The sequence below is a fragment of the Podarcis vaucheri genome (assembly GCF_965113315.1).
Source record: "Podarcis vaucheri genome assembly, chromosome: 4".
Lineage (NCBI taxonomy): Eukaryota > Metazoa > Chordata > Lepidosauria > Squamata > Lacertidae > Podarcis > Podarcis vaucheri.
This window is the reverse complement of record NC_138762.1, coordinates 91,392,639-91,403,119: the sequence shown is the minus strand read 5'-3', so window position 1 is coordinate 91,403,119 and position 10,481 is coordinate 91,392,639. Positions and strand designations below refer to the sequence as shown.

General features: G+C 46.6%; 1 protein-coding gene across 2 annotated transcripts; it reads left to right on the top strand.

The window, feature by feature from the left end:
- Positions 1-283: 283 nt before the first annotated feature.
- Positions 284-7,224, top strand: SLITRK1 (SLIT and NTRK like family member 1). Of its 2 annotated transcripts, none has more exons than XM_082221272.1 (2): positions 284-904; positions 1,604-7,224. In XM_082221272.1, the coding sequence occupies exon 2, from the start codon at positions 2,662-2,664 to the stop codon at positions 4,735-4,737; it is 2,076 nt and encodes a 691-aa protein (XP_082077398.1). In that variant the 5' UTR covers positions 284-904; positions 1,604-2,661; the 3' UTR covers positions 4,738-7,224. The 2 variants fall into 2 exon arrangements, with proteins under 2 accessions (XP_082077398.1, XP_082077397.1); XM_082221271.1 differs by having other exon boundaries at positions 1,022-7,224.
- The last annotated feature ends 3,257 nt before the right edge of the window (positions 7,225-10,481 follow it).

Here is a 10,481-nt window from a genome sequence, read left to right as displayed (position 1 = left end):
CCACCCCCTCCAAAAATAAAATAAAATAAATAACCCATACCAAGCCAAACCCTTATCCAGACTCGAGAGCACTGAAACGAAGTCAGATAAATTATGGCGAGCAAAGAAAATGACTTGATGGCCTTACCGCGATGCCAGATTCTCTTCTCTTTATTTAAAGCTGCTTTAATGGTCTCATTTACATGCAGTGATCCCTTCTTTGCCTGGTTTTCTTTTTTTTGGGGGGGGGGGGAACGGCTTGTTTATTTACAGGGGGCTGGGGGTGGGGGGAGCTCTTGCCCGTCTCCTTGTCGTTCCTAATTTCATGTTTCCTCCCACATCGACTCTAGTTTGGAATGGTGTCAGGCAGTCCTATTGGAAAATGCATTCTGGTGAGCTAAAGGGTGGTGGGCGTCTGACTTGAAGTACCGCTCAGAAAGGCTCAGCTCGACAGGGAGGAAGGATTCTGATGGCTCCCTGAGCCTTTCCTCATCCACAGACCCTGCATCTCCCCACCCCATCTTTCGGATTCTCTGCATCTCCATCACCACCGCCACCGCACCGGTCCTGCCAGTTGGATGCAAAGTTCACCAATGGAGCCAACGCAATTATGGGACGGCAGATGCGCAAAACCCGGGAGAGGATCCAGCCGCGGACGGGAAGGCATGTTAGCACAGCAGCCCCGGGTATCCTTTGGCGCAAAGCGATTCGGGAACTGGGATTCCTCTATGCACCATCAGAGATGCAACTGGTTATTTAATTGAGGACATCGTATTTTTTTTTTTTTAAAAAAAGAATTCTCCAGATTATGCAAACACCCCTGGTTTGAACAAGCCCCCGGCAACACTTTTAAAGTCTTTTTAAAATATATGTATTTTCACACCAGCACACAGGCAAGACGCTACTTCGGGCGGAATTCTATAAGGTAAGCAAGGTGTTTTTTTTAAAAAAAATATTTTTTTTAAGTGCAAAGAGGGGCAGCAGCAACCTCCATAGAAGTCAGTTTTGGGGTGGAAATCATTTTTTCCCCTTTCCCTTCTAGACCAAAAGGGAAGAGGGTCCTAAGGTGCAGGAAGGAACTCGGAATCTCTGTGAAATATCGCTCCACAGCAACAGCCCCTCCAAAAAAAGAAAGGAAGAGGGTGACGGAGAAAGAAAGAAGGAAAGACGCCACAAAGATGCCAAATGCAGCGTGAAAACCTCTCTGCTGCAGGGAGGGCGGAAGCAATGCCTTGAAAAATGGCGTGCGGCATAATTACCTCCGATCGCTAGTCGCTTGACACCCTGACACTAATTCGAGTCAAGCCACGCTGGGAGCATAGCGGAGGCTCTCTCCGGCTCTCCCCTGCCCTTTCCCAGAGAGAAAGAACATCGGATCCAGGTGTGACGCCCGCCTGGCGGGCAGATGGAGAGCGAAACAGGAAATGTTCAACTTTCCAGTATTAAAAGGCAGACATGAAAGAATCCATTTAAGGAAGGAGCCCTTAGAAGCGATGGACGGCTCGCACGCCAGAATTTCTTTGACGCTTGCCCTGGACCTGGATTGATTTTTCTTTCTTTCTTTCTACATCTCTCCCCACTCCTCTCTCCCCACCCCGTCTCCCTGCGCCCCCTCTTTCTCCAGCATTCCCTCAGCAGATGGATTTTTGCCACTGCGGCTCAGCAGAGGGTGTCAGATCTTTCCGAGTGCACCAGGCTGGAAAGAGCAGAACCTCTTAGCAACTCCTGCCTTATGTGCGTGAATGAGTGAGTAACTGTGCAGCTCGGAAGACGGGAGAGGGGGGAGGAGAGAGCGAGCGCGCAGGGGAAGACAGGAGAAGCCGAGAGAGAGAGAGAGAGAACGCGAGGGAACGCGGTAAGGGGGAGAAATGGACAGACCAAAAACGCAGCGATTGCAGAATTTTTGCAGCGCCATTGGTTCGGCAGCCAGTCGTTAGGCTGGGGCGTGATTTCAGCACCAAGAGGGACTGGACAGCACCCAGAGTGGGGTCTCCTGGGCATCCAGCGGCGACGGCAGCAACAGCAGCAGGGATCCCGGAGGCCGGCTTTGCAGGAGAGAATAAAGCAAGGTCAGTCCGAAGCCAAAGCCATGCACACGGGCCGCTCCTGCCGCTGCGCTCCCGGCTCCTCCGCGCTCCTCCTGCCTATGCAGCGGCTGCTGCTGCCAATTGCTAGCCAAATCGTTCCTTAACGCCGAGGCGGCCGGAGATCGACTTCGCTTTCTTCTTCTTTGGGGGCGGGGGGCCCCCCTCTGAGGGTGGAGGTTATGAAGGGGGGGTCTTCTACTTCCCCCCCTTCCTGTGCCTCGCAGTACGTGCCTGGATAGTTTGTGGATATGATCGCTGACTGGAGTCCGGGCTGTTGCAGTGTTTTGGGGGGGAGAGAAGGCTAAGAGGAGACCAGGCAGCGCCCCCCACATCCTCCGATTCTCTCCCCTCCCCATTTCATTCCTCCCTACCCAGCACACTCTCTCTCTCTCTCTCTCTCTCTCTCTCTCTCTCTCTTTCTGGCTTTTGCCCCCTATCCTCCCCCTCCCCCTCTTTTCTTTCTTTTTTTTTTTTTTTTGGCATCGGTTCGGACACTCCATGCCTGGAAGGAACTTGACGGCGTGAGAGGGGAGAATTTCCGCCTTGCCGTTTCCTCTGTGTGCTCCAGCTCGGGGATGACTCGCTCGGTTTAAAAATGCTGCTTTGGATTCTGCTGCTGGAGACGTCTCTTTGTTTCGCTGCCGGGAATGTTACAGGGGACGTTTGCAAAGAGAAGATCTGCTTGTGCACCGAGATCGAGGGCGACTTGCACGTCGACTGCGAGAAGAAAGGCTTCACCAGCCTGCAACGCTTCTCGGCCCCCACTTCCCAGTTCTACCATTTGTTCCTGCACGGCAATTCCCTCACTCGCCTTTTCCCCAATGAGTTCGCTAACTTTTACAATGCAGTCAGCTTGCACATGGAAAACAACGGCTTGCACGAGATCGTGCCGGGGGCTTTCCTGGGGCTGCAGCTGGTGAAGCGGCTGCACATCAACAACAACAAGATCAAATCGTTTCGCAAGCAGACCTTCCTGGGCTTGGACGATCTGGAATACCTCCAGGCTGATTTTAATTTATTGAGGGATATTGACCCGGGGGCCTTTCGGGACTTAAACAAGCTGGAGGTGCTGATTTTAAACGACAACCTCATCAGCGTTTTGCCTGCCAACGTGTTCCAGTACGTGCCCATCACCCACCTGGACCTGCGGGGCAACCGCCTGAAAACCTTGCCTTACGAGGACGTTCTGGAGCAGATCCCGGGCATTGCTGAGATTCTGCTGGAGGATAACCCTTGGGACTGCACGTGCGACCTGCTCTCGTTGAAAGAATGGCTGGAGAACATCCCCAAGAACGCCCTGATCGGCCGGGTGATTTGTGAAGCCCCTACGAGGTTGCAGGGCAAGGATCTAAACGAGACCACGGAGCAGGAGCTGTGCAGGAAAAACCGAGTGGATTCCAGCCTGGCTGCTCCTCCGGCGGAAGAGGAGACGTGCGATCCCGGGCCCATCCCGACCCCCTTTAAGATCCATGGCAAGGAGGACCCTGCCACCCCGGGCTCTGCTCCTCACGGGGGTACAAAGATCCCGGTGAACTGGCAGATTAAGACTAGACCTACGGCTGCCGGCTCGACCATCAACGTGAAAGGCAAGTCCTCCAGCAGTACACCTTGTCCTGCCACCTGCGTCTGCCACCAGATCCCAGGAGGATTCAAGGTGAATTGCAACGATGGCAACGTCAGCAGCCTGGTGGATCTGAAACCCAAGCCGTCCAGCGTGCACGAGCTCTTCTTGAGGGGCAACAAAATCCACACCATTCGAAAATCCCATTTTGTGGATTACCGCAAACTCAACCTGTTGGACTTGGGCAACAACAACATCGCCACCATGGAGAACAACACCTTCAAGAACCTTTTGGAGCTGGTGTGGCTCTACATGGACAATAACTATTTGGACACACTCTCTCGGGAGAAGTTCAATGGATTGCAGAACCTGAAATACCTAAACATGGAATTTAATGTCATCCAGCTCATCATGCCAGGGACATTTAATGCCATGCCCAAGCTGAGGGTTCTCATCTTGAATAACAACCTTCTGAGGTCCCTCCCTGTTGATGTCTTTGCTGGGGTCTCCCTCTCCAAACTCAGCATCCACAACAACTATTTCCCTTACCTGCCAGTGGCAGGGGTGCTGGACCAGCTCACCTCCATCACCCAAATAGACCTGCATGACAACCCATGGGACTGTAAGTGCCCCATTGTCCCTTTCAAACAGTGGGTGGAGATGTTGCGACCCAAGGTGATGATGAGTGACTTGAGATGTGAGACTCCAGAAGAATTCTTCAAGGAGGACTTTGAATCCCTCTCCAATGAGGCCATTTGCCCTCAGCTCAAGGTCTTGCCCACCTTGACTTCCTCCCATAAGAACAGCACTGGCTTGGCCGAGACTGGGACACATTCCAACTCCTACCTGGAGACTAGCAGGGTCTCCATCTCGGTGCTGGTGCCTGGCCTTTTGCTGGTCTTCGTCACCTCTGCATTCACAGTGGTGGGCATGCTGGTCTTTATCTTGAGGAACCGGAAGCGCTCAAAGAGGAGGGATGCCAACTCCTCAGCCTCGGAGATCAACTCCTTACAGACAGTCTGCGACTCCTCCTACTGGCATAATGGACCCTACAATGCAGATGGAGCCCATCGAGTATACGACTGTGGCTCTCACTCCCTATCAGACTGAGACAACAGACTGGGGAAATACAAAACAAAAAAAACCATTAAAATTTTAAATCATATTATGGGCAATCAGTTCAAGTTCAGCAGCTAGCAACCTCAACTTCCCTCCGGTGGCTCAAAGCTCCCTTTTCCTGATCTGTGCATTGCTGTCTCGTCCGCTGATGTGAATGGACCACAACATGGGATGGGGCTTTGCCCACCTTAAAGCTACCTTCTGGTGAAAAAACACCTACCCACTCACTCACCAAACTGGGGAGAAATGCTGTGAGTGGAGGCCTGCTCCCCCCCCCACCCTTTGGCCAAGCCTCCAACTTGAGGCTGTGCTTGGTGTAAAAAATGTGCACCGCAAAGCCAGTGGCAAGGAAAGAAAGATAGAAAGTTCCAGTCATGGTTCAACTTAGGGGTTAAAGAGAGAGAGAGTAAATATGAACGCACTCTCCTGCAAGGTGACCTATGACCAGGTGGATCTATGGGCCCTGTGTGTGTATGTATGTGCTGGGGAGACGAGGGCTCCCCCTGGCGCCCTCCCCATTGCAAACAAAGCAAGAGTGTCCAGTTGCACGAAGGCATGAATGTATTGTAAATAAATGACTCTGATCTAAACAGACAAACAAACCCAAGTTGCTGCATGGTTCGCATGGATACAAACCACCCAGGGACGCTTCAGCCCCCATTGGAAGCAGCGTCCAGTTCACCTCGTCCTCCCTCTTACCTGATAAGTTCCATCATATCAAACTTTCTATATAAAAAAATACAGTATAATAAGAATAAAAAGTGCCATTTTGCCATTATTTTTGTGTGATTGCTAGGCAGTAGAGATCGTCCTTTTACTGTGAAACAAACAAGGAAAAAATGTAAAGATTTTATTTAAGACATGTTTGCATGGCTATACTCTCATGGGTTTCAGGTTTTGCGTTTGGAGGTGTAGGAAAATGAATTACTTTGTTGGGTGGGTTTTCTCTCTGTTTGGGGGAGGGAGGAGGGGGCCAGTTTGCTTCTGGTTATTTTTGAGTTTCCTTTGGAAATTAACATCTCCAATAATGCCTTTCCATCTGAATGTAAAAAAAAAAACCCTCAGCATTTTCTCTGATGATTAAAAGTGTTAAACTATTTTTTAAACAAACAAAGACATCCCAAGCAGTTAAGCATGTTCAATTAATGCCACTTGAGTGCTTAAGCTGCAAAGTTGAATGGGAGTAATAATTTTTTCTTTGTTTTGTGCTCTTGTAAATCACACTCTTAAAAACTGGAGGGAGGAAAAAAAAACTGAGCTGAGGAGAAAGCAAGCGAGACTTAATTAATTATATTCGAGGATTTTATAATGGCATATTTTTTCAGTATTAAAGTGAAAATGTTTTCAAAGCTCGAGTCATTCCAATTTTTTTAACGCCCCCCCCCCACTATCACTTTCTGAACACAAGTGGTATTCCCACCCTTTTCATTTTTAAAAAAGTTGGGGGGGGAATAAATGAAAAAAGCCTCTTTGCTTTCACTCCAGTGTGAAAGCTGCAGTGTGTTTCTCTCTGGTTCTGAACCATGTCAATTTCACTCAGCAATTCTTGCTGCCTCCCCCTTCCTCCCCCTGCTTTGAATGCAGCACTGAAAACCTTTATTAATACTGGGGATGCCTTTGGTGCCAATACTGCTGCTGTGGCTGCACACTGCAGATAGACTAGGGAGGTGGGTGGGAATTTGATTTAATTGACTCTGCCTTAGATCTCTCTCATTAATACGATACGGTGACCAGGCTTCATTGGGCAGCAATTCTTTAAACCCGATGATTGGCAGGCTAGGATGCTGGTGGCAATTGGGCATCAGCATCTGTTAGGGATGGAGATGGGGGGGAAGTTGAAACCACCTCAAACTAATTAGTGGTGGAATTTCCTAACCCCAGCCCCTCTCCCTCCAGATCTGCACCTTTCAGACTTGTAATAAATCTCTCTCCTTTCTGCCATTCGACTTCAACTCCATCTACTTTGATTTCCCTTGCACAGTAGGCTGGCCCTTAACTAGATAATACAAGCAGAGGCAGAAAGCCCCCCTGCAAATCAATTGCAGCTTCCTAGCTGAAGTCCCAGTGGAGAAATGAAAGATTTCAGTCACGTTGCTCCTGGCTTTCTGCAGGCAGAGAATCCTTTTAAAGAGGAAAACACTGGAAGGGACTAAGCACAACTTCAGAAAGAACAGATGGGGAAGCTGCGTTTAAAAAGGCAAGAGAGGGGAAGAGAGAAAACACAAATCAGTAATAATGATATGTCCATTTTGTGCATAGGTGGTTTGGGGGGTGGGAAGGAAGAGGAGAAAGACAGAGAGAGGAGAACAAGGTTCTCAAAACTGAGTTGGGGGGGGGGACCTTCAGCTGAAGTGTACAAGGACCTTTGCAGAGGTGGGAACTCAATGATACACCTAGAGCATTTGGGAACTTCTTAAACTTTGTCTTGCTATTTCATATTGTTTGTATAACTTTTTGGTAATAAAAAAAATACCTGCTGCTTTGTACAAACTATGGCTACTTAAAAAGACCCTTCGCAATTTATTTTTTTTATTACTTGGGGGCTGTGATCCAGAATATTCTGTGGGTGAGAGGGGTAAAAATAGTAATTAGTTGGCTCCAGTGAGTTGCTCCTTAAAAAACAAAATCTTCAGCAAACACTCCTTCCTCACCCCATCCAGAGATCAATTAAAAAAATGTGTAAGAAACTATTTTATTAATGAAGAAATCATTTTCTTAATTTAAATATAGTCTCTATGGCTGTCTAGCAACCTTAGAGTTTTAGCAACCAAACCAGCTATGAATATACAGCAGAGGTAGAAGTGGAGGTAAAAATAATAACACAGCTTATGGAGGGAAGTTCTTATAAGATCTAATCCATACAATTTTATGAACTATAAAACTTAACAGGGTACCAATTGCTTTGCAATTTTACATGACAACAGCATTACGTTGTATTTATCTCTTCCTCTTTTATGCCTAAAATGAAATGAAGCATCATAAGCACGGGTTCATCTCTTCTAATTATAAGTTAATTTTAAAAAAACCCTACAGGTATAATGTATTTTAATCATCCTGTAGCATATGCTGACTATTTTCAGTAAAAAGTATGAATAGCACCAAGTTATTATATAGATTACCAACCGAAGAAAAATAGAGCTTTCTGTGGTTCAGAATCTGCTTGTTCTATAATTGACTTTTGAAGTTCTTACACTCTTTTTTAAGGGCACTTAAGTGAAACTCTAAATACCAAAACTCATGGGTGGCTAACTTGCAAAATGCCATAAATATTTTTTTGGATTTTCTCAAGATGGTTTTTCTTTTCTTTTGCCATATATGGTCAACACATCTGTGGAACGTGTATAAAATTATAACAGGAGGCAGATATATGGAATAATTCCAGCAAATGAGTAATGAAGGGAGATATTTCAATAGATCTCATTCACATCAATTATTCAATCCCACAAAATGTTTTATTCATCCTGATAAAGTATAACTGCCTCCATAATATTTATGCAACTGGGAACATACGATATAAGTGCCACAACCTGATTAGTCATTTATGTATGCATACATGTTGCACAGTCTTCTGTGTTTCAACTGTTAAGAGCCACCGTGAAGCTATAAATATTGTGTTTGCAATGCGAAGGATGCTGCTTCCAGTTGAATCAGTCTTCAATTCGTCAAACTTAAAAGAGATTTCAGTAATACCAGGTACGAAAGCAAGGAGGAAAAAGAGATTGCTTATTTACTTCCATAGCTTGAAACGGAGTGTTTTCTGTGATACTGTGAAGCTAAGAATAGGCCATAACTTCATCTGTTGCCATAGGAATGTATGCTTGAATGTATATGGGCATCTCACATGCGTATTTATTAGAAAGCTGAATGGGATTTATTCTGTGCAATGTTACAATTTGAATTGACTAAGATATGAATTAGAGGTTCGTTTTTGAGAAGAGCACTGCTGTCCAAGCTTATTTCGGTGCATATCCTACATTCTTATTTTAGTGTTGCGTTCTGCTTATAGCAGCAGCATGATGGATGGGTTATATATATTTGGTTGTGGAATGGACAACAATATGATCGCATTGGAAACAGTTGAGCATGGGTGGTATTTGGAGCTTTATGATGAATGGATGGGGGAAAGGACACAGTGTGGAAGTAAAATATCGTGAAAATGTTGTGTTTTGGGTATTGAAATAAATAGGTAACTTGAAAAGAAAAATCAGCACTGGCCAAACTCTTCTCCCAAGCAAGAAATAAATCACCTTGTTTTCTTTAAACCTTGGTCCAGATAGACATCATTAATGCTAAAATGCTTAATGAGAGCTTAATGAGAGTCTCATTGGTTAAAATACTGGCCGGCTGTTGCCATTCCATCTGACTAGTCTCTTTGATGAAGAAGCACCCTTGTGGTTCATGTTAATTATATCAGCTTTCAGGACACTCTTCATTTTCAAGCGGTTCCCCAGTAGTGGTTTTACCTAGCCTGAACCATTTTGTTACATGTTCATAGAAGGAGAGAGGCCCTCACATAGGTGGGGCTTGTAGGGCCAGCTGGAATGCCAGTTTTACTTGTAAACTTGGCCTTACAGTGAGATGTGGAATCTGTGGACCTCTGTATGTTATTGGACTCCAGCTCCTACTAGCCCTAGAAGCAAGGCCATTGGTCAAGGATGATGGGAGTTGTGGTCCAACAGCATTTGGAGGGCTTTTTGTTGCTGCTGTTTAGTCGTTTAGTTGTGTCCGACTCTTTGTGACCCCATGGACCAGAGCACGTCAGGCACTTCTGTCTTCCACTGCCTCCCGCAGTTTGGTCAGACTCATGTTTGTAGCTTCAAAGACACTATCCAACCATCTCATCCTCTGTCATCCCCTTCTCCTTGTAGCTTCAAAGACACTATCCAACCATCTCATCCTCTGTCGTCCCCTTCTCCTTGTGCCCTCCATCTTTCCCAACATCAGGGTCTTTTCCAGGGAGTCTTCTCTTCTCATGAGGTGGCCAAAGTACAGATTCCCAATCTTTGCCTTGGAGAAGACCCAGGCTAAATTCCTGTGCACAATATCACTTCAGGTTCAGTCTTCCTAGAAACCTCAAAACATCTAAGTTTGTTAATTTGTTTGGTCATCAGGCAAAGCAAGGATATGCAAATCTGTGTCAAGTTTTGATATGGGACTAAGTGCAGTCTTAATGCACACATTGCTGTTGTTGACTGGGGTGGTATGATCATGCTTAGTTGCATCTTCACCCGCCTACATCAGCAGAGAGATGTGGCACCAGTTGCGGGCTCTTCCTAGGTGGGTGGAAAACTATCTCCCACCCTAGTTCTCTCAACAGTGGCAGAAGTAACAAATCTGCAAAATGTGGCATTTTTGGTTGGGGTGTTGGCAGATTTGGATCCAAATGATCCAAAACTCTGTCTGTTTGGATTTTCCAAAGGAGGACCTCATCTACAGGAGCTGGTATACTGAAAAATTGGAAGAAACCTCCTCTACCTCCTGCCCTGGCCAGGGCAAGCTTGCAGGACCTGCAGCGTAGCAGTAGATCCACCACATCATTCTCCCTGACCCTACTTCAGTAGCTTCCTCCACCCAGTTTCCCAGGGTGTTTCAGTAGTTACCTTCAAAGGCATGAGGAGTCAATGTGGTGCCCACCAGATATTGCTGAATCATAACTCCCATCATCCTGGACCATTGGTTGTGGTATTTGGGGCTGATGGGAATCGTAGTCCAACAACATTTGGAGGGTACCATGT